This window comes from Gigantopelta aegis, chromosome 4 (genome assembly GCF_016097555.1).
Source record: "Gigantopelta aegis isolate Gae_Host chromosome 4, Gae_host_genome, whole genome shotgun sequence".
In the NCBI taxonomy this organism is placed as follows: Eukaryota; Metazoa; Mollusca; class Gastropoda; order Neomphalida; family Peltospiridae; genus Gigantopelta; species Gigantopelta aegis.
The window spans coordinates 58,433,350-58,460,546 of NC_054702.1; the positions used below are offsets into that span (position 1 = coordinate 58,433,350).

At 34.6% G+C, this 27,197-nt stretch overlaps 1 protein-coding gene across 2 annotated transcripts in view; it reads right to left on the minus strand.

Moving 5' to 3' along the window:
* Positions 1 to 27,197, minus strand: part of LOC121370825 (mitogen-activated protein kinase kinase kinase 15-like) — a 74,340-nt gene that overhangs the window by 14,347 nt on the left and 32,796 nt on the right. Inside the window, exons 16-29 of one of the 2 annotated variants that reach the window (XM_041496314.1) lie at positions 27,068 to 27,146; positions 26,028 to 26,161; positions 25,337 to 25,464; positions 24,736 to 24,839; positions 23,706 to 23,844; positions 23,281 to 23,342; positions 22,234 to 22,299; positions 21,546 to 21,646; positions 20,282 to 20,350; positions 19,365 to 19,435; positions 18,910 to 18,964; positions 17,989 to 18,054; positions 14,591 to 14,647; positions 4,053 to 4,106 (exon numbers count right to left, since the gene is read on the minus strand). In XM_041496314.1, the coding sequence (XP_041352248.1) occupies positions 4,053 to 4,106; positions 14,591 to 14,647; positions 17,989 to 18,054; positions 18,910 to 18,964; positions 19,365 to 19,435; positions 20,282 to 20,350; positions 21,546 to 21,646; positions 22,234 to 22,299; positions 23,281 to 23,342; positions 23,706 to 23,844; positions 24,736 to 24,839; positions 25,337 to 25,464; positions 26,028 to 26,161; positions 27,068 to 27,146 (1,185 nt within the window). The remainder of the gene's footprint in view (positions 1 to 4,052; positions 4,107 to 14,590; positions 14,648 to 17,988; positions 18,055 to 18,909; positions 18,965 to 19,364; positions 19,436 to 20,281; positions 20,351 to 21,545; positions 21,647 to 22,233; positions 22,300 to 23,280; positions 23,343 to 23,705; positions 23,845 to 24,735; positions 24,840 to 25,336; positions 25,465 to 26,027; positions 26,162 to 27,067; positions 27,147 to 27,197) is intronic. The other variant, XM_041496315.1, reaches the window with a different exon arrangement.

Below are 27,197 nucleotides of genomic sequence, written 5' to 3' on the forward strand. Positions count from 1 at the left end.
TAGCCCTACTTTACTTTAAGTTAATACAATTTTACTAAATAATAGTAATAATCGGATATGTCACCTAAAGAGGGAGATGGAACTTAAAACACTAACACTGGGGGGTTGGGGGAGGGGGGGGGGAGACAGGATATTCATATTTACAAAATAAGACTTAATTGCAAAATTTGACTGAAAACATTCACTAGCCGCCAGGCAAGGCAGTAGTAGTTTTTTACTAGCCCAACATTGAATATCACTAGCCATGGAAGTGAGGCTACCATAATCTAGAAGCCCTGTCTGATGGAACTAAATACATGTGAGCTAAAAATAAAATGAAATGTGGTGGAAAGACATCAGTGCTGTAAAAATAACACATAGATTGACAATACTGATTTAATGCTATAAAACATATGCCGTCAAGATTTTGATGGGAATGACTCAATACAGTTAAAGAGTCCAATGGAGTTTTAAGAGTGCTGTCACATATGACCACAAAAACAAGCAGCATAATCATCAGGTAAACATTGCTGGAATTTCAGAACACTTCAAATAATTTGTTACACTTAATGATATGAATGCTGAATACAGGTATTAAGGATGACCAATAATAAGGATTACATGTACTTGTATCAAGGATATTAAGCACACACATTTGTAATAACTGAACCATTGAAGTAGAGAACATCAAAGTTCTGTCATATAATATACACATATTTTTGTTACAATATCAAAAAACTACAGATGACAATTATTATTAATAATCAGATGAAAAGTGAAGTCACAGTTACTGTGGATTCCAATTCAGTATGGGATAACCAGTTGCAGAGATCCACATTACTATGACTTGTCATATGACTTGATATTGTAGTCAAGTGCTCACCTACCCAATACATCCACTATACTATGACTTGTCATATGACTTGATACTGTAGTCAAGTGCTCACCTACCCAATACGTCCACTATAATATGACTTGACATATGACTTGATATTGTAGTCAAGTACTCACCTACCCAATATGTTCACTAAACTATGACTTGTCATATGACTTGATATTGTAGTCAAGTGCTCACCTACCCAATACGTCCACTAAACTATGACTTGTCATATGACTTGATATTGTAATCAAATGCTCACCTACCCAATATGTCCACTGAACTATGACTTGTCATATGACTTGATATTGTAGTCAAGTGCTCAACTACCTAATATGTCCACTAAACTATGACTTGTCATATGACTTGATACTGTAGTCAAGTGCTCACCTACCCAATATGTCCACTAAACTATGACTTGTCATATGACTAAATATTGTAGTCAAGTGCTCACCTACCCAATACATCCACTATACTATGACTTGATATTGTAGTCAAGTGCTCACCTACTCAATACATCCATTATAGTATGACTTGATATTGTAGTCAAGTACTCACTTACCCAATACATCCACTATACTATGACTTGATATTGTAGTCAAGTGCTCACCTACCAATACATCCACTATACTATGACTTGATATTGTAGTCAAGTACTCACCTACCCAATACATCCACTATACTATGACTTGATATTGTAGTCAAGTGCTCACCTACCTAATATGTCCACTAAACTATGACTTGTTATATGACTTGATATTGTAGTCGAATACTCACCTACGCAATACATCCACTATACTATGACTTGATATTGTAGTCAAGTGCTCACACACAGTAATTTTTTTAAACAAAATGTAATATTATCTGGTGCAAATGCAACAATAAAGTCATTACTACAAAGAGAGATATGAGAAACAAAACCGTAACAAAATGGTTTTAAACTGACTATAACTTGTAATGTGTATTGATTGTTCAAAAGCTTGTGTTTTTTAATATTCATGTTAAGTATGGAATAAATGACACAATTCATCTAGGCATTCTCACGATAAAGACTCAAATTGCATACTATAAGCTTAGAATGCATTTTAATCAGTTACAATAATCTCAATGAAAAAGAAAGGCAAAACACGAATGTACGTGTATATTAAGACCAGTATAATCCAGTAAGTAGCATAAAGTAACTGAGACTGTAAAAGAAGAAACAAACAGCTACCACAAAGAACCTCTTTTCCATTAGCAGCAAGGGGTCTTTTGTAGGATCCTCCAGTTCCAGTTTTTGATATACATGTACTAGTCAAGGAGCATTTTATATACTGATTAAAATTATATTAAAATTATTCTCATTAGGTACATGAATATATATATTGATAAAGGGATAGGTGACTAATGGAACCAGCTATGTAATTAGGGCTGCAAACTGAATACTACATTTTAAGCCATCCCAAGGAGACAAATCAATCTGTTTGAGAAAATTCATATAATTTATGGAAATGGAAATGCAGGGAAAAACCCAAAGGTTTGTTAGAGATATAAAACTACCTATTTGTAACAAGGCAATGTACTAAGAAAAAACAAACAGAAGGAAACGAAACTCAAAGCAGGATAAAATCTTAGTTCATTAAGAGAGTAATTTTTATTCCCACCAATCTCCAGCTCAACTTAATTTGTTTTGCCTTTGTGGTCTTTTTTTTTCTGCAGCATTTCCTAACCAAGTATCTCCATACCTTAGTCCTTCTGGTCATTTATGCCACTCACAAACATTCACCATTTTTTAATGAGTTGTGCTGTGAGCTTATACTCTGACAACTTAAAGGGATAAAGATTAGGATTACTATCGGTATAAATATGTACATCGATCGGACTTTAAATTTTTAGATCTGCATTCAAAATTTTATGTCGAAATTACTTTTTTTTTTTTTTAAATATGATTAAATAGTCCGATCCTCTCTTCTTTCTCTCATTTAATTTTGGACTGTCCTTCTAAAGTGCTCCAAATTATATAAATATTCGGCCGAGCAGTCATTTATTTTTGGCTTGTAACCTTTTCTTGTTTTTTAAATTTATTCGATTACCCGGTAACTTTTTTACTAATTGCTAATTTCAAAATTCTGCCCATTTTCAACTCTAACCCCCCCCCCCCCCCCCCCCCCATCCATCCTGAGTCAGGCCACTGATCTTATCAGAGGTTGGACTTGGGATGGGCATGTTCGAAACCCTAGTGGTATATGGGCACATTAAACTAGTTATCATCATCATCATCAACATCAGTGATTATCACCGGGACACATAAATATACATTTGGGGGGATATCTCAGTTTAAAGTCTAATAAAGAGTCCTATATACTCATGAAAGGGGAAGGCATTTGTAATCACATGCTATGTTTTAATACAGTCTGCCCCCAAACACTTATTAATGTCTGCCATTAGTATTATACTAATGGCAGACATTAAATAAGTGTTTTAGGGCAGACATACAAGTAAAAGAATTCAGGTAGTTACAGGGAAAATAAAAGGAAACTGCATTCATGGACAAACTGCATCCATGGAGACCACAATAAAATGGAAATGGAGGTTTTATTAAAAATATTATTATAATAACTAGTTATATACATGTACATGTATTATGTGAAAGTCTGTGCCATGTTCAAAGTCTGGGGTTTAAAATCATTAATCCATGGGGTTCATTGTTACGAATAGCATGTTTCAAGTCCAATATTATTCACAATTGTATATGTGCCTCAAGCGAATCTACTAACTACACTATTTTTAAGGTTGCTTATTAATGGTACAACCACGACTCAAAGCTGTGCAGTGAGCAAGTATCAATAAAATGGTCTAGTTACTTTCTTGGCCTGTGAATGCATGCAATAAAAATGGATTAAAAAGTGTAATTAAAAGATAAATAAGAGTATAAAATTTAAAGAGTTCTATTTTTAAGTTACATATACTACCGGCACCAATGGTTTAATGATAACTTGGTGGCTATGTTTAGCATTATTAAGATTGTGAAGAGAGGCACAATTCAGACCAGCAGGAAAAAACCTCAAGCTACTATAGACTGAAGATTGTGTGGAGTAATAAATATGAGTTTAATAATCAAGTCTGAAACACAAGCCCAAGCAGAAGGACAAGAAAGTCAGTACCACAGCCTTCAGAAAGAATTGATGGAAAAATAATTTCTGATGCGTCTCGTTACCTTGGCGACAGTCTTCCAGATGGTGAAAGATGATTGGGAGAAAGGGAGTGACGGCTGAAACAAACGAGGCACATCAAAACACTGGTAGCAATACTTACATGGAATCTAGGAAAGAATCATCATCTGATACTCTTATATACATGTACTAACTACCTACTTCATACTTCATACTTGTACCTGCTTTCTGAAATACAATTCCTTTATCTTACAGTGGTGGATCCAGAAAATCCATTTAGGGGGCCCAATGACATGAGGCGGAATGCCAAGGGAACTTTGAGGGGGTCGTAAACAAATGAAAATTAATATATCATAAAATCATAACTGCCCCCCCCCCCCCCCCCCCCCCCCCCCCCCCGATCCGCCTCTGTCTTATATGCAGCAATAACTGGCATTTAATATAGTATGCACACAGTTAACACACCATCAGACTGGATTATATTCTTCAATAATGATCGTTTTGTCAATTTGCACAAAAAAAAATCTTTCTCAAAACCTGTAGTTAGTCATTTAAAACATACACATATGAACAAGATATATATGTACCTTAAGATTATTACATAATAATGCAGCAGTAAAATGCTTTTAGTTAAAAAAATTATTTTTTTAAAATACAATGTAACTTAGCAGTAATCATCACGATAAAAAGATAAACTTGACATTTGTATCTCAGTTTTGTCAAATATGCTATTATACAACTTAATCATGTAGATACAATGCAACTCTAATCAGTTTTTAAAAAAAACTTATTAAAAAAAACCCCCAAAACCCCCAAACAAACCCACCATTATTCCATAAATTTCCAGAATAATTGACTAAAATGACAAGAAGTTTGCAATAATTTCTGATGATAGTGTATATTATATACAATGTTATGTGTATGCTGATTTTTTACTATTAATTTTCACATATGTGAATAACATATACGCTCACTAGTTAATTATATTCATTGGAATTAAAAGACAAAAGTGGTCTGCACATATAATAATTATATATATTTTGAAAAACTTAAAATATAAAATGAAAATCAAACACCAATGTCAAAATCATTAAAGGGAGAGTATTGTTGGTGTTAGTCAAACTACACACTGGATTATTTACTACAGGAGAATACAATGGAAAGTATTGTTCAAGATATAAAGAAAAACGAAAAATATACCTAAATGTTTAATACAAAACCCAATATATTTTAACGTTTTTTGCAAATAACGATGAATCGATCATGAATAGATTTTAGAATAACAAAAGCCAGCAGAAGTTACAGAACCTTAATTATTAATAATAATATTTTTGATGTTTACGACACAAAAAGCATGTTGATATGTTTGTCATAAAATAAATTACAGTAATGTATGCAAATTAAAAAATAGCTATGTAAAGAAACACAAAGCAAATATAATACTAAGTACTGTCTTTATCACTTGCATATTAAACAATGAAAAATAAAGGGTGAATAAATACCATGCAATGGAAGACTAGCTAAAACATATTCAGCATTTCTTATAAATGTGTCATACTAATCAGTATACTCCACATAAATTGTTTTTAAGCTACTTAAGGTTTGTTTTATAAATTATTTTTCCAACTACATGTACATTTCAATAATATATAATTTACATGTCTTGCCAAAACACAAAAATTGAACAGGAATGGACATCTATCTCATTGCAATTACAAATATATATATCTGTGTGTGTGTGTGTGTGTGTGTGTGTGTGTGTGTGTGTGTGTATGTGTGTGTGTGTGTTAAATGAAAATTATAAATACATTTTTGAGAAAAATAAACTTTAAGACTGAACCCTCACTAATTTTACAAATTAAATAAACATACAAAACAAGTTATACTGACCTACATGTGTACCTGTGTATAATAAATATACATATATGTACTACAGTGGTTTGTACTAGTATAAACGTTATGACATCTTAATTTGGGCACCTTGGACACAATCATGTAAAACTAAATATTTCTAGAATATAATGATTCTAATTTTACATTTCATAAATTATAATCTGCTAACTGGGATTAAAACCAATTCTGGAGCTCAAACAATTTCCTTTATCTCAGGTACTGTGTAATTATGTTTTCAATGCAGAATAAAACAAAATCATTACTGCTCAATATCTAAAAAAACCGACTAAATATGCTTAATGAAATTTTTATGAAATAAATACCACCATTAAGATCAAAAGATATACATGATTGAAGAATGCAATGCCGTATTATTTTAAAATGAAGAGATACACAGTTGTATGCAATGATTTTAAAGAATGTATAACACAAGTACTCTATGATTTCAAAGACTTTTAACACAAGTACTGTCCACAATTATTCATGGCTGACATTTAAAGTTGTTTTAAAAATGCTAGACTGCAAAAAATCAGGCAGACAGAATGCACACATAAAATTAAGCATTTTTTATAATCAGAAAATAAGGAGGTTCATAAATGTCATTAAAACATTAATTCAACCACAAATGAGAATCAGGCAAACAGAATGCATACATATACATTTATTATTACAAAATAACATAGCTTATTCATGAAATTTTAAAAGATAAAACTTCAACCAAAAATGGGAATAAGCATGCATGTTAATCACCAAACAAAGGAATAAAATTCACAAAATTAATGTTATGAATATTTCAGTGGAACTAACTTCATTCCATGCATGTTCAAAATTCAAGTTTTACTACTATACATGCATTGATACACACTACAGTATTTATTTTCATGGTAAATAATAAGAGCTAAGCAATTACAGGCTAGGACAAAATAGACAGAATCCAAGAGACTTATTTTTTTTATCACTTAAAAGCTCTAATTTACACAGGTCCGTACTCAGAAATTTACATGGGTGTGTGTAATCGATGACCCAAAGGGCCGGAGTTGCTATGGGGGTCCAGGGGCATGGCCCCCGAATTTTTTTTTAAATCTAGAATGCAGGAGATGCATTTTCCTGCATTCTGGGAAGTAAATTGGTCACATAGTCGGACTATTTTTATTTGTTTTATACATCCACGGATGGACCTCAGCAGACTATGGTGTGTGTGTGTGTGTGTGTGTGTGTGTGTGTGTGTGTGTGTGTGTGTGTGCATACACACCCCTCACACCCCCCCCCCCCCCCCCCTCCTGGCATACGGGCCTGTTTACATGTAGTTTTATTACCTTGTGCCCATGAATTATTAATAAAAAAGTGATGGAACAAAATGTCTGGAAAGGGATCCTGCTCCAATGGTCATACTTTTCAACATCTATTGATAGAAACAATCCATGTTTGTTTAATTAACACAGCAAAAGTCAAACAATTATTCCATGCCATTGTTTGTTAAAATATTTTTCTTCTTCAATGCAGGTGCGGATGCAGGATTTCTGAAAGCCAGTGGGAGTGGGGTGTCCAAATGTGATGACTAATCTCTCCTTTGACACAGAACAGTTAATATAATCACGTTTCCCCGTAAAGGTTATGGTCAGTTTTCAAAAAGGGGGAGTCCAGACCCCTGGACCCCCCTGGATCCACTACTGAAATGTGTGAATAAGATGGTTGAATAAATCCAGTACTGTGAAATAACTTTAAACATTGACAATAAACTACCTGAAAAACTGATCATAACACATGTGATGCTACAACTCCTCAGCGTATATTCCATCAAATCAAACACCACGGATGGTAATGCCAATGAATGTACATGTAGTTAAAGCCATTTTCAATCAATATATACACCAGAGCTATACAATAATAGAACATATTCTTAACTACCCCTAATTCCACATACAAACTGCCATTATATATTAATTTGTGTGACATTCTACATTTCAAGCCCCAATTACAGTACCTGGTGCATTAGCGCTAATTCCTATCATGCTAATTCAGCCAGATGAATTCAAACTGTGACAACACTTTATGGTAACACAGACTCATACATCTCAAGTATTTAACGCTTTGTTCAAAGTTGTGGAGGGGGGGGGGGGGGGGGGGGGGGCGCACTGTGATCTTTGACCTGGTGATATGCTATTTGGAACAAAGTAGATATATATGTAGTACTTAGATGTAAATGTAGAAAGTGAAGTCGGCAATGAAAGGACAAAGATTATGATATAGCAAATCACTGGTACAGGACAATCTAGCAGAAACATTTACTGAACCCATGAGGCCACCACAGGGGAGGATAAAAGCCAGTACACAATCTAATCACCAAGGGAAAACAACTAAAGCATATACAAATGTTGCAAATCAGTAAACTATAATAATAATAATTGCTTTGCAATGTGCTAGTATGGGAAACCAGTTTGAGTGTATAACAATATTAATACTACTTCTATCCACATTGCAGTAAGGAAGTAGTCAAAAGCTACTGATCACACAGTAAATGAATGAATGAATGAATGAATGAATGAATGAATGAATGAATGAATGAATGAATGAATGTTTAACAATACCCCAACACGAAAGTACACCCAGATTACTGATCACACATGAATGAATGAATGGATGGATGGATGGATGGATGGATGGATGGATGGATGGATGGATGGATGGATGGATGAATGAATGAAAAAAGAAAGAAATGTTTTATTTAACGACGCACTCAACACATTTTATTTACGGTTATATGGTGTCAGACATATGGTTAAGGACCACACAGATTTTGAGAGGAAACAAGCTGTCGCCACTACATGGGCTACTCTTTCCGATTAGCAGCAAGGGATCTTTTATTTGCGCTTCCAACAGGCAGGATAGCACAAACCATGGCCTTTGTTGAACCAGTTATGGATCACTGGTCGGTGCAAGTGGTTTACACCTACCCATTGAGCCTTGCATAGCACTCACTCAGGGTTTGGAGTCGGTATCTGGATTAAAAATCCCATGCCTCGACTGGGATCCGAACCCAGTACCTACCAGCCTGTAGACCGATGGCCTACCACGAATGAATGAATGAATGTTTAACCCTAACACAAAAGTACACCCAGATTACTGATCACACAATGAATGAATGAATGAATGAATGAATGAATGAATGATACCCCAGTACAAAAATACACATAGGCTACTGGGAGTCAAACTACGGTCAGTGTATGCAAATGATTATGCCACAATGATTATAGCACGAGGTCTATCGAAACAGACAGACTGCAAGAGCGATGAGGTGAAGACAATATCGATTACCAGTGGTGGCTAGCAGCCATGCTGAACATGTCATACCTACCTACTGGACCGTTGTAAACCATCTGAATAGCATCGCTTTCGAAAAGAACCTCTGGAAATGAGTGGCAGCAACAGTGAATTAATTTACGTGTTATGTGTAGCCAAAAAACTGTCTTTATTTAAGTTTAACAAACTGCATTAGTTGTGGAATTTTTTTTTAATTTTCACAGAATAATTTTCTAAACAAAAAGTCACAATCATATTGAAGCAGGTAATTTACCGGCTTCGATATACTGTTGTATAAACAGTGTCTGTGTTTTTCAAATCAAAATTAGCGAAGCATGTTTTGGAGGTAGAGATGTAAAGTGGGACATGAATTTCTTTTATTAAAAATCGGGAAATTGCTGATCGGATACTGAGATTGACCCTATGGTAAGAATTGCACAATTTTTCTAAATGGCACCCCTCATTCAGAATGAATAGATGCAGAGCATCAGCTGAAACCATACCACAAGTTTTGGACAGAGATTATGGAAAATTGTGGAGAAACAGTGGAAATCCAGAAACACTGCAAAGATGGGGCAAAGTATAAAAGTTATATTCCTGGGACTAAAATTTTTGAAGCAATATTAGCCTATAAAATCGCAAAACCATTGTAACACTGGAATGTGCTGTAGTGACGTCACTATGGCGTGTGCTGTAGTGACGTCACTATGTTGTGTGCTGTAGTGACATCACTATGGTGTGTGCTGCAGTGACATCACTATGGTGTGTGCTGCAGTGATGTCACTATGGCGTGTGCTGTAGTGACGTCACTATGGCGTGTGCTGTAGTGATGTCACTCTGGCGTGTGCCGCAGTGCCGTCACTATGGTGTGTGCTATAGTGACGTCACAACCTACGATGCTTTTACAATTTCATAGCACTAAGATGGCTTCGAATATATGGGCACTGGTCATAAAGTATGATGTGAAATTGAATATTGTCTTATGGAGGAAACATATAGGGTACATGCCAAGTATGAAATTAATCTGTGATTGAATTCAAAAGTTCATTTCAATGAATATTATAAAGCAAAGACACAAACCATCCTTGAAATTCTTCAGTGCCATATGCATGCTTTGTATAATGTTGGAAAAATTACTACATTGTAGCACCAGCAGTGTTCTAAGACATGCAAGCCATGTAAAACACCTTATATTAAGATATATATGGAAATATACTCTTTTTTTAAAAAGCATTTCAAGTTTAAAAATAAAATAATAACAACAACATAACCAAAATCTGACGAGTCAGCTAAGAAAGTGGACTTCTGAATGCTCACCTTAAGTGCTACATGCATTTAAACAAAAATTAAAAAATTCTATTATGTGCACAGTATAAACTTGTGTCAAATTGTGTCAGCCAAAAATAATGTAACGTTAAATAATAAATGTGCTAATAATGGTAAAAAATTACATATCCTGAAACAGAACTATGTAAAGTCAGCCAATGTTTGCATAAAACGCAATAATTCAGCATGCTGATGAAAAGTGAAAGCCTATATAAACAAGTTATTCGTCTCAGTGGTGTTTTAAGAATTGGTATACAGAACTACATGTAATTATAAGCATGCAAAAGAAGACAAATCATGAAAATACTCATACATGTACAATTTAAAAAAATGCCTGTAGGCCTGTAGAGCTGCAACTTTACAAACTGTTGAATATTAAAACATTGTTAATTTTAGATAAGATGTCAAAGCCAACATATGTAAACCTTTAGGGTTCAAAACTGTATATTTTATTTAAATTTCTTTTTCATTTTGTTATTTATTTTATTTCATTTTATTACTCATTTTATTTTATATTAATTATAATTACATGTATAATTATAATTATAATTGAACTGAACTGAACTGAACTGAACTGAATCAAATCGAATCAAATGAAATCAATATGTTTCAGGTGGCAAGTTCTGCGCCTCATTCCACAAATCAATCTTAGCCCTAAGATCACCTTAAGTGCACATATGCAAGAGTAATAATTCTCACTTATGATTTTTATGTAACATAATATTGACTCCACCATAACATGTTACAAATCTACATAGTACCTACCACATATAATATTATGCAAAACAAAACAACCCAAAACCAATTTTTAAAAATATATTTACATAAGGTGCTTAACAATTTCTTAATTGTACCAGTATACCTCAGCCTTGACACATGAAATAATGAAAAATATGTGATACAAATGTAGTCTGTTGATTGTATCTATATATGAAACTGCACAATATAGAACATGTTTAAATATTAATACAGTAGAATCAAGTTAGGTCGAACACTGTTGGTGCACCATAATTTGTTCAACCCATTGGCTAGCTCGAGGCAAGCATTCAGTCTCCTTCGGGAGTGTCTGAGAACTTTATACTTTGAAATTATTGCTTAACGATTTAAAACCGAAGTGTATTATATGTTACTAAAATAGACCAAAATGTTGTGAAGCATTACGCTGCAATATATACATAACCAAGAAAAATTACTGTTAGAATTTGTTTTGATTTTATCAAATTAACTATAATTTGTGTACATATAACAGAGTCAAAATTCTTGCCTTCCCTTGTTCAATCAATACATCAGGTACACTGAATTCAAGTCTGTGTTATTGCTATTTGCAGTAATATCAGGTGCTAAAACCAGTGAACCAAGACAATCATTTTTATTGGGGGTTTTCTCTGCCTTTCAATCGGTTGTATAATGGTCCAAAGGCTAAGATGATTAGTGATTGGTGATTGTTCAGTTGTGAAGTGAGTGATGCTGCTAAACCATCTTGAGAATTGTCGAAGAAGGAATCGACACTACACACAACGATTCCCAATTTGTTCACACAGTAGTGCATTGCACCTACATGTATGTATTGATGTATGAATATCTATATATTGTATGTATGTCGAGGCTGACCATTACATACATAGATATTAATGCACTGGCGCAGGGGATAATTAAATCGTTTCTGGCCTCACAAACTGTCTCATACCGTTGCTGGGACTCGAACCTGTGGCACCGATTCGCCCGCAAATTGCAAGACTTACCACAATACGCTCTGAGCTATCGAAGCTTCCATAAAAAGGAAGTTCTTTAACTCAACCATATGCATGGGGCCTACAATCTACGCGGTCGATCCCGCTTACGTGCATGAAACAGTGGGCAGACCTGGCACTGGCTAGTATGTATTGATGTATGAATATCTATATATTGTATGTATGTCGAGGTTGACTATTACATACATAGATATTAACGCACTGGCGCAGGGGATAATTAAATCCTTTCTGGCCTCACTAATTGTCCCATGCCGTTGCTGGGACTCGAACCTGTGGCACCGATTCGCCAGCAAATTGCATGTATGTATGTATGTAATAGCAACACCAAATGGTGTATTGTTATTACTTCAAGTTTCATAGATTACCAGTTGGAGTAAAATACTCATAATTACATTGTCTTCCCTTTGATGAGACTGGTATAACTGTGTGAGAGAAGGCTAATATTTGACACAAGTGTCATTTTGACCCTTCAATATTGAATAAAAGGGTTTAAGTTTTTTTTTTAATTTGAGACTTTATTATTGGTTCAAGTCAAACAGTATGTTTGACCATTCTATGTCCAAGCCAAGATTTTACTATATTAAATAAATGAAAAAATTAATAAGAAATATCTATATAATAAATATATTATTAGTAAGTCAATAATGGAGGATACATTTACTAGTGAATTTTTTTTAAGTTTGCCAATTTGATCATATAATCTTTTTCCTAAGGGACCGTAACAAAAGTATATTGAAGCCAGAGAGACTAAGTCACTTAGTCTTGATTCTGACCCCCCACCCCCCTCAAAAAGACTAAATGGGCAGTTGACTTTGGCTTCATCCAAATTGACGTTACAGAACAAGGTTTGGAAAAGACCAAAGGAAGACAGTAGTAATATAAAAGATACAAACAGTATTTATTCATGAATGCACATAGTGAAACAATGTTTTCCGGTACTGGCAGTAATTTGCGACAACAAGCGTGTTGTTTTAATGCATTTCTTGATCTTTATAACAGCATACAAATCTTCTAACAAATGTATAACTGCTAATTTGCAAGACCCTTGCTCTAAAAAAGCTGTAACTTTTATTCCCATTTTGATATGCTGCCAAACTGAGCCGAACCGGGCCGCATGCGGACCAGAGACGATTGGCACCAACCGGATTAGTATACGGCTGATGCACAGCGCTTGATGTGCAAGGTAGAGATTTTTTAAACAACTTGTATTGTTGTTAATATCTTGATGCAGAGTTGAGTTGTTCCTGTCAAATCTCTTTTTGTTAATTAGAAGTTACAATATATCGTGAAATGTTTTAATGCGCTGTTTATTAGGAAAAAATATCACACCCACCCGCGACACGACGCCACACGCAAATTTCGATAAGTGAAAAAAGAGAAGTGACTCTTATTAAAGAAAATCATCCTAAACACGCTCAAGATGTATAACAACAATTGTTTGTTTGTTTTTTGTTTTGTTTGTTTCATTACTTTATTATTTATTAGTGTTACACATGATTGCCAAACCACTTGTCATACTAAGAGAGCTAACTCTTTACGATCGTTACAACGGCAAGACCTGTGTGGTACCAACATGGCCGTTATAACGAGAGTTGACTGTAATACATACCTAGCCACCTTGATATCCTGGTTTGCATGGGCAGTATGTTGACAATAAATACCTTGGCCAGTGTTTTGAAGCCTTTTGGGTTGTGTTTGTATGATGATTTTCAAGTTCAAAGCAAATGAAGCCAAAAGTGATAAAAAGACTAAATGGAGATGTTGAAATCGTAAACCCCCCCCCGACTAAGTGACTTAGTCTCTCTGGCTTCAATATACTTTTGTTACGGTCCTTAAGTTACCATCTAGAATGTAATAAATTAAAAAAATTCCTCTTTTCATGATACTGTATCTTGTACATGAAAATATCCCCATTAAAAGAAAGAAAATGTTGTTAAAATATATTACTTCCTATTATGAAAGTGTAACACCCAATACAATGATCTTTTCCTATATACTTGATATGTGCCATGAGGACCATTATTTACTAAAAACAAAACACCTCAAAATCCCATCATATTGTACAACCAATTCTCTATTTCCATAAAGCAATAATGCAATAATATATGGCAAACAAAAAACCTTCCAGTAAACGTTCACAAAGAAAACAACTCTAAGGAAACTCAGGGCAGTGGTTTCGAGCAAAAGTACAAACCTTTCGGCTACATCAAACCCATGTAAATCAAACCCATCACCAACAAGCTTAGCAGTGAAAGTGCAATATGGTGAAGACTTCAACAGCAGAACAGTCTCTAAATCAATGATATACCTACCGAAGTTGGTCCGTGTCTAGAGTGGTCAGATCAGAGTAACTAGCGGCATGCGACCTGCTGCAATCATAGCACAATAGGACTTTCTACATAAGCTACGAAACTCAGGTAACAGATGAGCATCGCGGAATAATAGTGAATATGTGCAGGGTTTCTGCCAGAGGGTAACACGAGTATGGCGCCATACCCAAATGTTTTGCACATTATATACTCTTCAAAAAAAGAAACGCAAAAGGGTACAAATGGGTTATAACTCCGATTTTATGTTTCCTACCGGTTCATGCTTTGTGAATATAAGGTCATTGCATGTCCCAAACACATTCCCACGGTTACATTCGATAAAACGCAGCTACTGTACAATAAAGTTCCAAAATGTGAATATTCGCAAAAACGCAGCCACGTGCAAACCATGTCACCACTGCACGTGCGTTGTCTGCACGTGCAACATGAACACCGACAGTATAAAAGTGCAGGGTGTTCGCTTGCCTGGCCTCTGTATCTGGCCGACAGTTGACAATCCAGAACATGCCACGTCTCAGTGAACCGCAGAGAAACAATGCCATCGGCCGACTAGACGCAGGCGAATCCAAAACGGCCGTTGCCAGGGCATTCCATGTGTCCCCAAGCACCATCTCCAGACTGTGGGACCGTTACCAGCAACATGGATCAACACGTGACCTCCCTAGATCCGGTCGACCACGGGTCACTACCCCCGGGCAGGACCGCTACATCCGGGTACGCCACCTTCGGGAACGATTGACTACTGCCACCTCCACAGCCGCAGCAATGCCAGGTTTGCGCAGGATATCCGACCAGACCGTACGGAACCGCCTACGTGAGGTAGGAATTCGTGCCAGACGTCCAGTTCGAGGTGTCATCTTAACACCACAACACCGTCGACTCCGACTGCAGTGGTGCCAGATTCATCGACAATGGCCTCAACTGCAATGGAGACAGGTGTGGTTCAGTGACGAGTCCCGATTTCTGCTCCGACATCATGATGGAAGAGGTCGCGTGTATAGGCGTCGTGGTGAATGTTATTCGGCAAACTGCGTGCAGGAAGTGACAGATTCGGCGGGGGTAGTGTCATGGTGTGGGCAGCCATCTCACACACTGGCAGAACTGACCTGGTCCACGTGCAGGGCAACCTGAATGCACAGGGCTACATTGACCAGATCCTCCGGCCACACATCGTTCCAGTTATGGCCAACGCCAACGCAGTGTTCCAACATGACAACGCCAGGCCTCACACAGCACGTCTCACAACGGCTTTCCTACAGAACAACAACATTAATGTCCTTCCTTGGCCATCGATATCACCGGATTTGAACCCAATTGAGCATCTATGGGACGAGTTGGACCGACGCCTCCGACAGCGACAGTCCACAGCCCCAGACCCTGCCCGAGCTGGCAGCAGCCTTGCAGGCCGAGTGGGCCACCATCCCCCGGGACGTCATCCGTACTCTGGTTGCTTCAATGGGCAGGCGGTGCCAGGCAGTTGTCAACACACGCGGAGGCCACACCCGGTATTGACTCCAGATGACCTTGACCTTGGTGGTGTGTCCTATCACTTACTCACAATGGACTAGAGTGAATTGTGAACAATCCTGCAACATTTGGTAATTATCGGACTCACCATTCAATAATTAAATCAATTCTCCAAATGTTACGACAATGTGGTTTTGCGTTTCTTCTTTTGAAGAGTATTTTTTTTTTAAGTTAACCTTTTGACAAAATTAATAACTCTTACCATTACTGTACAATTTTCTTAACCCTAACCCGAAACCTAACCCAGTTTCTTTCTGTGGGAGGCTCCCCCCTATACCCTCTGTTGACTGTGGTCGCACAAAAACCCATAAATTTCTTTCTGGCAGAAACACTGATGTGGTTTTTGAGTATTTAACATCTATTTATCTAATGACATGTGATCAGCTTAACACAATCAAAATGGAAAATCCAACAGTGTATATAAAAAATAATATCTCTGTGAAAGGTGGTGTGTCCAGGAGACATTTATGTAGTCATGCAAGTATGGCCAAATTCCTCAGTTTCTCAAGTTATACAATAGCATAAAGCAGCAGTATAAAGTATTTTAATGAAATGTATAAAAGAAAAGAATACCAATCATAATGCTATTGGATGAACGCTAAATGTTTTATTCTTCTCGTAAAATTCAGTTAAGTCAGTAATTTATGCAAAGTGTTACTGGCCACATCTATTTATTTTAGTCAGTATTAAAACAAATCTAACTACTGATAATAAAATATTTGGGGAATCATTTATAGAACATTGCATAGTATTACTTATTTCTACAAAGCTATTATGCAGTCTTAAAGAAAATCATAGTTAAAGGGACACGCCCTAGTTACGGCTAGTTGTTAACCATTACGGTGTTGTTTTTCGCTATTAAACCCATTTTTTCACAAATAAAATTGCACTTTACTTACATTTTATTATTTAGAATACACATTTCCATTCACCTGAAGTGCTTTTTGGTAATCCTGATGTTTGTAAAACCACGAAATGCATTTTTTGTATTTCTTAAAAAGCTGTGCGCACTCGAGAAAAAAACGTTAAGCAAGCGAGGTCCAATCTATTTTCAGAGGGAATCTTCCTGTGTAAACATCACAGACGTTGGTATACCACATGACTGTTATCATTTTGGTTCGGTTTGTTTTCTCGTGCACGGTTCGCGCAATCAACATCCGATTTGTTGTCGTTTGCTTGTTGTTCATTTGTGAGATTTTTCTTCACAGTTCGTGAACATTTTCATTAACAATAAAGTTCAGACAAGTAAGTGTCTCAATACAAAACGTTACAAACCCTTAAAACCAATAATTTTGCTAAGTCTTATAATATCTGGAGAGGAGATACAACCAGGACAGAACAGTTGGAACATGTCCAGGAGAGGTGAAAGGAACGCACCTCAAGTCTGTGCGCACTCTGTGAAATTTGTCGTGACGTAGGCATTGTTGTGCTTCGAGCAACATCTACCGGTGACATCAGAATACTAACTTTCAAAATTATTTCAAGCAATTGGGACATGGGGATTCCCATGGTATTTATCGATATAAAACCTGCTTTTTCACTCCATTTGATAAAAACGTGATCTAAGTGTGTTACAGGTTTGTAGATTAACCAAATTATAATTTATTTTCGCTGGATGGAACTAGGGCGTGCGGCTTTAAGATTTAAAACCTAAAATTAAACAAAAATGTTACCTAGAGTGTGTATATTTCCCCTTAAACGTCTGTGAATTAAAAAAAAAAGTCTTAACCTTAGCCTTGCCCTCCGGCATTGCCATAGTTCTACCTTCTAAGATGAAGCACCCTCCCACAAACTACCCTGGTTATATCACCGTGAAAATACTTTAACAATTAATAGTTCCAAGATCTGCTTACTCTTCTTCATCCACTGTATCTAGTTCCAGCAAATTCTCCACACTGCCTGTTCCTTCCTTTCGCAATCTGTATCAATATAAACACAAACTCCATGGTTTAACTTCTCTGAAAGACTGAACAGTAATAACTGTAAGTTGAAATACTAATAAGCAGATGGCATGCAGGCTTCTGAAAATTGCGAGCACATTCGTTTCATATTCTCGCACAAATCGTAGTTTTGCATAATCCATTTTTTGTTTGTGCATAAAATTTAGGACACCAGTTATATGGTCATGATGGGTTATGTAAAAATAAAATGGTTTACCTGAATTTGTCTTGTGTAACCCACAAATAGTTTATACAAATGTTTAATTCTTAGAGGCCTGAAATGTAGTTAACAAGGCATTCCATGACGAGCGAAGAGTTCACACACGGAAAGTGGTGAGTGTTTCTACACTCGCCTTTCATCATTCAGCTTTTATTTATTATTTATTATCTTGCTTTCTGCTCTCCTTAACTGAAACGTTTTGCCTGGAATTACCATCATGAGAGCAATAGATAACTTGCCTGCTTTCTTGCAAATGGAGAGGCCTGGGGCCTAATTCATAAAGGTCTCTTAGGCTCTGCTAGACAACAAAGCATCCTCTTAGCAAGTCTTTTAGCATTGCACTGCTAGATCGCAAAGTTGCGGGAGTTAGTGAATTAGGCTCCTGATTAACATGTAACAAGTGTTCTTGTTTCATTTAATTGATATTTAGAAAGGAAAAGAATGTTTTTCTGTCAACATTGCAACACTGGAAAATGTCAGAAAACAATTCATGGAAAAACAATTACTCCTTGAACAAAGTAAATAATGTTCTTTTGGTAATTTACAATTCTGGACTAGAAAAGGTGATGTTTTATTATTTAGTTAGTCACGTGCTACAATAAGGTGCACTGTACCTTGATATTCTTGGGATTCTCAGTTTCAGTTCTGCAATTGTTTTATCATATGGCTCTGAAATACAAGAATAACCCTTGGCAACAAGAAAACATCTTTATCCTTTGAAATGGCACTCTCGGGGGCATGAAAAAAACCCTCTTGCATATAAATAAATAAATAATAATAAATATTATAAAAAAAAAATTTTTTTTTTAAATAATAATAAATAAAAAATAAAATAAATGAATGAATGGATGGATGGATGGATGGATGGATGGATGGATGGATGGATGGATGGATGGATGGATGGATGGATGGATGGATGGATGGATGGATGGATGGATGAATGAATGAATAAATAAATCAATAAAAAAAATCAATAAAATTAAATTAAAAATTTTAAAATTTAAAAAACATTAAATTGAGTAAAAAAGAAAAAAAGAAAAAACAAATCTATTTCAGAGCTGTGATTTACCAGAAGTACTTCTATCAATCAACCGTTCACTCTCCTGCACCTTTTTCCTTTTCCTTTTGGAGCCATGATGTCTGAAATATAAAATACAATACACAATACACTCAATATTTTTTCTATAAGCTTTATCTAGCTTGGTACTGCCAGGACCCATGTAATGCTTGAAACAGAATTAAAAATTTATTTTGCACCACTACAATAACAGATTTAAAACTTACCATTGGCAGTTAAAAGTAGAGACCACAGATCAGATATATTTTATTGTAAACCACAATGAAAACTTTTCTTACTGCTTTACAAAAGAGGACATACAAAACCACATGTTTGAAATAAGCACTTGTCCGTTTGTCCTCACAAGTGAAAATCTGCTCGGACAAGCAAAATGTGCCTCGGCGGTTGTCCAGGGGACAAGTGAAAATTTTCAATGCAGTTTTATTTTGAACAATCAAAACTAATGTCCTTGCACTTGAATAAAACTAACAACTTACTTGGACACGTGAAAGTATTGGCAGACAAGTAGATTTCTAGATATATTTGTCTGGTAAACTAGTGAACATTTCTGCTTATTTCTATCACTGAAAACATCCTCAGGACATCGAAATATTAAAATGTTCAGTATCTACTTGTGAATAAATAGAAGAAAAGAAACACAATTTTTTTAACACTTCAGCAGGTATTAAGTGTTAGAAATACATGGACAAGGGATTTAAAGCAAAATCCAAAGTAACCGTGATGAATTTTGCCTTTTTAGTTTACATCAAAGAGTCCTTTTTTCCCATTTTCTACCCATGGCCTTCAATATACCAGTTGGGGAGCACTAGTTTAAAAAAAGATAAATAGAAACTGTGGTTATTAAATGCTTGAATCTTATTCAAAACCTTAAGTACAAGACTAGAAGCAGATGTAATCAAATTGTTTACTCTGTAATGAACTGATGCAGCAGAAGCTCTGCAGCCGGTGCTCTTTTCTCGGGGGTTGGCTCAAAACATCTGAAATTCATAAAGACACATACTGCACCATGAGACCATTAAAATCATAATGCATTACAGAGTTAAATATTATTTTGCAAGATGGAAAATTACTACATCATATTCATAAAACCATCAAAATCGTTATGCTTTGTTAACATTACAGTGTAAAATTATTTTGCAAGATTGAAAATTACTGCATCATATTCATAAAACCATCAAAATCATTATGCTTTGTTAACATTACAGTGTAAAATTATTTTGCAAGATTGAAAATTACTGCATCATATTCATAAAACCATCAAAATCATTATGCTTTGTCAACATTACAGTGTAAAATTATTTTGCAAGATGGAAAATTACTGCATCATATTCATAAAACCATCAAAATCATTATGCTTTGTCAACATTACAGTGTAAAATTATTTTGCAAGATGGAAAATTACTACATCATATTCATAAAACCATCAAAATCATTATGCTTTGTCAACATTACAGTGTAAAATTATTTTGCAAGATGGAAAATTACTGCATCATATTCATAAAACCATCAAAATCATTATGCTTTGTCAACATTACAGTGTAAAATTATTTTGCAACAAGGAAAAACACTGCATCATAAGACCATTAAAAGTGTTATGCTTTATTTATATTACAGAGTAAAATTATTTTGTAAGAAGGTCAAGTGAAATGTTTTTACTGACATTGATAGTAAAGACAGAAACCAACCGAAAATATTTGTTAAATTATTGTACACGTTTTAATCTGGCACTCTTAATTTAATAACTGTACCTGGAGTTGAGCAGGGCTAGCTCTTGGTGAGCATAAAATGTTGCCAAATTATCTATTAAACTTAAAAAATTACAGAATCACAGTTATTTTTTAACACAATGTCAATCATTACATGAAATTATTTCGCCAAATTAAAATAAAATCTGCTAATTGCTTTTAAAATTCGCAATTTGTGAATTTGGTGAGTGCCAGGGCTAGCACTGACCTGGGGTTGAGTGTAAACGTGAACAAGGTATTTCTAAAGATATTACAGCAATGGCTTATTATTCACTCAGTGACCATAGTCTTTGGTTTAGCTATCCCCATAATGATTCACTTCATGGAATGTAGTGAGACTGAATAAATATTTATCCACACAATTGGCATCGTTTAAAAAAGTCAGAAGTTAACAATAAGAATTCAAGTAGTACCAGTACATAATTACCTGAGAAGAAATTCTTTAGCTGATTGAGACAAAGTTTCTGGAATGTCAGGATGCATCTTGTAAAATCCAACTTTAAACATGGCAGCTTCAGGACTACCCAGCTGTAATTACAAAATAAAACTGTATAATTTACATTATATTAAACAGCAACATTCAAGACATCATTACCATGACCCCATTGTCGGGGCCATTGGGCTATTTCTCACTTCGGCCAGTGCACCACAACTGGTATATCAAAGGCCATGGTATGTGCTATCCTGTCTATGGGATGGTGCATATAAAAGATCCCTGGCTCCGAATAAAAAAATGCAGCAGGTTTCCTTTCTAAGACTATATGTCAAAATTACCAAATGTTTGACATCCAGTAGCTGATGATTAATAAACCAATGTGCTCTAGTGGTGTTGTTAAACAAAACAAACTCATTAAAATGACTATAAATAAATTATCAAACGAGAGCAGGCAACTTTACTTAAGTCTAGTTTAAAATAAGCGGACTTCATTCAACATATCAAGTTGCATAGATGTTTAAATATAATCATTATTTTATATGAAGAATGATCTATGAAGTCATATTTAATTAATAGTTGAGAATCAATAAAAACGACTTCTCCTGATTTTTGAAATACTTTCTTTGAAAGACTTTCTTGCAAGACTACTTGCAGATAAATATTAAAAGCAAAACTTTACCTCAATAAATGGCGGTTTCCCTGTTGCCATTTCAATCACAGTACATCCAAGAGACCAGATGTCTGCCTGTAAAATAAAATAAAATAAATGAAAAATAAATTTTTCTTAGCAACTTTACCAGGATGCATTTCAATCTGAATTGTATTAAAAACGTCCTACTAAGTTCTGTTCTTTTTCCTTCTGCAAAAATCCATGCACCCAGAATATGTGTTGGTTTTTTTGTTAAGTGTTACCAGCACAGACTATATTATATAAATCTAATGTACAAACAATGAATTATTTTGCCATTACAAGTCACGTTTACTTCAATGGCAAACATTTTGATGTCAGGTACAAACACTGACAACACCAGTTTATCATGGGAACTGCTGATTTGACATGTATGAAAATGTGTAATTCTCAACAGGTAAACAGAAATGCAAAAATGGAAATATGTATTTAAATATCTAAATGTTTATTGGATAATAATGATTAATGTTTGCATATCACATTAGCCTTTATTTAATAGGGTTTTACCTGGCAATTCTAAGCTTAGACACATTTGTGTCTAAAATCTACAGAAATGACAACTATGTAATACAAATTATTTCTTACACACCCGCTGGTAAGAACATCATGGATGCTTGGCACTGGTGACCTGATCATCACCTAGGAGCAGCCAGTCGTATATCTCGAAATTAACACATGTACATGTGTTAACAACCCATGTTATCAAAAATAATGCAATAGAAAACAACACTGTGGAAATATATTACACTGTGATGTATAGTTAACCTGACAATCATGTGTCTGTGACGCGTAAGTTAGCTACAAGTGCAACAGCTGTAAATAACCTTTAGTTGAAAAAGATGTTAAAATTTGCTTTTTGAGGATATGTAAGAAAGAGAATAATACATTTTTGTCCATTAGATACCATTTATCTCACAACTCATTGTTTAAAAACATATCAAACTCACTTTCGCTTGTTAGATATATTTTAAAACAACTCGTTGTAAGATAAATTGTATCTAACAGCCACTCATGTATTATTCTCTGTGTAATACTTACTGGTGGTCCATATCCTCGGATTCCTTTATCTATCACCTCTGGAGCCATGTACTGAATAGTTCCTAAAAATTAAAATGGTATTGATACAGTTATTTATTTACATTACATATAGTCCAACAACATAAAAATGCAACAACTTAACAATAAATATAAAGTTGAAAATATTAATTTTTAAAAATATTTTTAAAACAATGATACAATGTGAAATGGCAAACAGAATTTTTAAAACTATGAGTTATGATGTCAACTGTCGTAAAACATGAGTTATGACATCACGCGTATGTAGAAATCGTCTAACCCTCGGGTTAAACAGATTTATCTAGCCCTTGGGTCAGACAGATTTTTCTAGCACCATGCAAAAGCTGGATAACCCTGTCCTGGACAAGAATATCAGATGTAGCACACATGGGGAAAAAGTGAAATACCTGCAAATGTGCTGGCACATGGATTTATTCCAGACAGTCTTTTTGAGGTGCCGAAATCTGAGATCTTCAAAACGCCACTGTATGTATTCACTAAAACATTGTCTCCCTTGATATCACGATGAACTATCTTGTTGTCATGCTTTAAAAAAAATAAAAAAAAATAAGTAAGCTTAAAATATTTTCAATTATGCAATGTAACAAGACTGAAATCACTGATAAATTGCTGCTTGTTACTTGGTAACTGTTTGTTATGCACAAGATATATGTGACTTCATCTGCAAAAATCAGTACAGATGAAGAAAAATTATTAAAAAATACCATTTTCAGGGCTAGCTCTGGCACTTGCCAAATTAGCCAATTGTGAATTTTGAAAGCAGTTGGTGAATTTGATGTTAACTTGGAGAAATAATTTCATGTAATAACTGATATTTTGTTATAAATTAACTGGGTTTTTTTTTGTAATTTTGAAGTTTCATACAAAATTTTGCAAAATTTTCTGCTCCCCTAGAGCTAGCCATGCATTTTGGTATTTTTTGATAGCCAGTGATCTAAAGAATACGTTACCATCATATTTTGGCTTAAAGATGTGACAAGACTGCAGTTAAGTATTCATTGATGAAAACTACTATAATAATTGTTTTTCCCACCTTACTTGTGTGTGATCATGGTGCTTAATCCTTACGACTGTATGTCTCGACCAGTCCTTCTGAAGTGTTTTTGTAAAAATTAGCCAATGATTAATTTGGCTACCAAGAGGGGGAGCCCCGAGACATATTAAATTGATGACTTATTTTCAGATGAACATAAGATATTTCATGATATAAATCATATTTGACAAAAAAACATGAAATATTCTATTTATTATATAACTTTTGGCAATTTACCTTTATTTTTAAAATGTCAGCAGCAAAATAGTTCCGGCTTTCTTACAGTGACTGATAACACTTTTATTTCACTGATATTGTAAGATATTTATCTAAATGTTATATAATACAGTATTATTATCGTAAGCTTTACAAAAAACACATACCAAATACTTTAATCCTTCCAATATCTGTTTGGTGTAATACGTAATGGTAGATTCATTGTCCTTCAGAGGACCCCACTTTGACCTCAACAGCTGAGAAAGACTTCCTGTTAAAAATATTAATTGAAAATGAAATTAATTTGAAAATTCAATGTATTTCTATGTATTTAAAAATATTAATTGAAAATGAAATTAATTTGAAAATTCAATGTATTTCTATGCTTCATCTGAAATGCTTTTTTTTAAAAAGTACAACACAACTTTTAACTACTAATTTAAAAACAGTATTTTTAAAAATAACATCTTTGAAGGGTTGTTCTCAGGTTATCAACATTTTCATAAGTCTTAGAGTATTACAATCACCATTTTTTTATCAACTTTTGTTTGTTTGCTTGCTCTAAAAATACATACTTGCAATAACCCCTTTCCACAGCTTATAATTGGGACACTTGTAATAATGTCCATAACTGTGAATGATTCTTACAAAGTAACGGATTTAAATGGTCATAAATAATAAACAAGTTGTTAATTAGCAAAATCGAACATGTAGTCAGGCAAAATTCAGCAAATATTTAAAAGCAAAAAACTGTAAATATTACATCACCTCCTGGGACTTGCTCCATGAATATTTTGAAAATGCCTTCTTCACTGGCCGAGCCTAAATACTTCACAATATTCCGGTGACTAAGTCGGCTGTGTAACTTGATTTCTTCATGAAGAGGCTGCACCTCTCTATAACAAAAACCCCAAAAGAATGTAGTTCCTTAAAGTTTATATTATTTGTACTAGAACTGTTGTGAACTCTCATAAAAAAAACAAAAATACCACACTGTAGTATTACTGTTTTTAGAAACTGAGATCTTTGTAATGGCATGTTCCATGTGCTTATTACAGTTACTTCTCTTTATTTATATCTGGAAAGATACCTGTCAAAAACTAAATTTTCAATGTTAAAATAATCAATATTTTTCTTTTATTCTCTGGTGATATTACAACCTGACAATTTATTCATTTAAGGATTGTTTGTTATTTCTTTTACGTTCATCCGGGTATGAACAAAAAATATCATCAACAAACTGTGTGAATCGGCGAAATAATTTTTACGTTCATCGAGAAATGTATAAACTCCCGTTGCTACGTCTGGACCAATGGGATGACGTTATGTTGTAATGAATGTAACGCAAATTTAATTATTTACAGGTGTGAATGTTAATTACTCTCAGCTCCCTGGAATGAGTAGAAATCTTCAGAAAGATTGTATCTACCAGTATTTATGCCACACTAAATGTTCTTACTGTTGGAATTTTTCAGGAACTTCTTTCACAGCAATTCTGACTTGAGTTTTTTTGTCTCTGGCGGCATACACCACACCATACGTTCCCTTTCCAAGCAACACACGGTTCCCCTTATCGTCATAGTCATACTCATACTACAAATATTTAAACAAGGATATTATTCAGAACTGCACACATGGAAGGAACAAAGGAAGGAAATGTTTTATTTAACGACGCACTCAACACATTTTATTTATGGTTATATGGCGTCAGACATATGGTTAAGGACCAGACAGATATTGAGAGGAAACCCGCTGTCACCACTTCATGGACTACTCTTTTCGATTAGCAGCAAGGGATCTTTTATATGCACCATCCCACAGACAGGATAGTACATACCACAGCCTTTGTTAGCGAACGCTTTACCACTGGGGTACATCCCACCCCTGCACACATGGAATTAAATATATTTGTACTGAAAATATAAAGAATTATGCAACATAAAATAAGTTAAATTTTTTTTAATAATTTTAAAGCACACACAGACTGATGGACTTCCACATGAAAGGACTAAAATTACACATGTGCTTTTGGAAATCTAATAATTCAGTGGAGATTTTTTTTTTAATTTTAAAATTAAATTATAGTAAAATACAAACAAACTGGTTATTCCTGGATTCAAATGAAATTGTTTCAACAGCAGAATCCATAGCAAATATTGAGTTTGTTTTGGTTAATGACACGACTAGAAACCTACTACGTATTTCCATCTGTAGCTAGGGATCTTTATATGCACTATCCTACAGACATGACAGCACATACCATAGTCTTTGATAGACCAGTCATGGTTGCAAATTCATAGCAACAGCTATCATAATACACAGGTGTTTCATAAACATCAGTTATTATAATAATAGTAGTAATTGGTGAAATAGTAATTTAATATACATTTTACAAATTACTTGAAAATTTATTAAAAATTATATTTTAAAAATTAATTTTGTATTTTGTAATGAACATTCTCTTAATATTTGGTTTTATATCAACATTCAGGTACTGACTTCAAGACTTTCTTCATAATCATCCGCATTGGAACAACAGTCAGGGTTGGAAACCAGAGCATCCATCAAATTGTAAAACCTGAAGAAAACAATTACAACAGTAAATATCTGTCACATAATTTAACTTAAC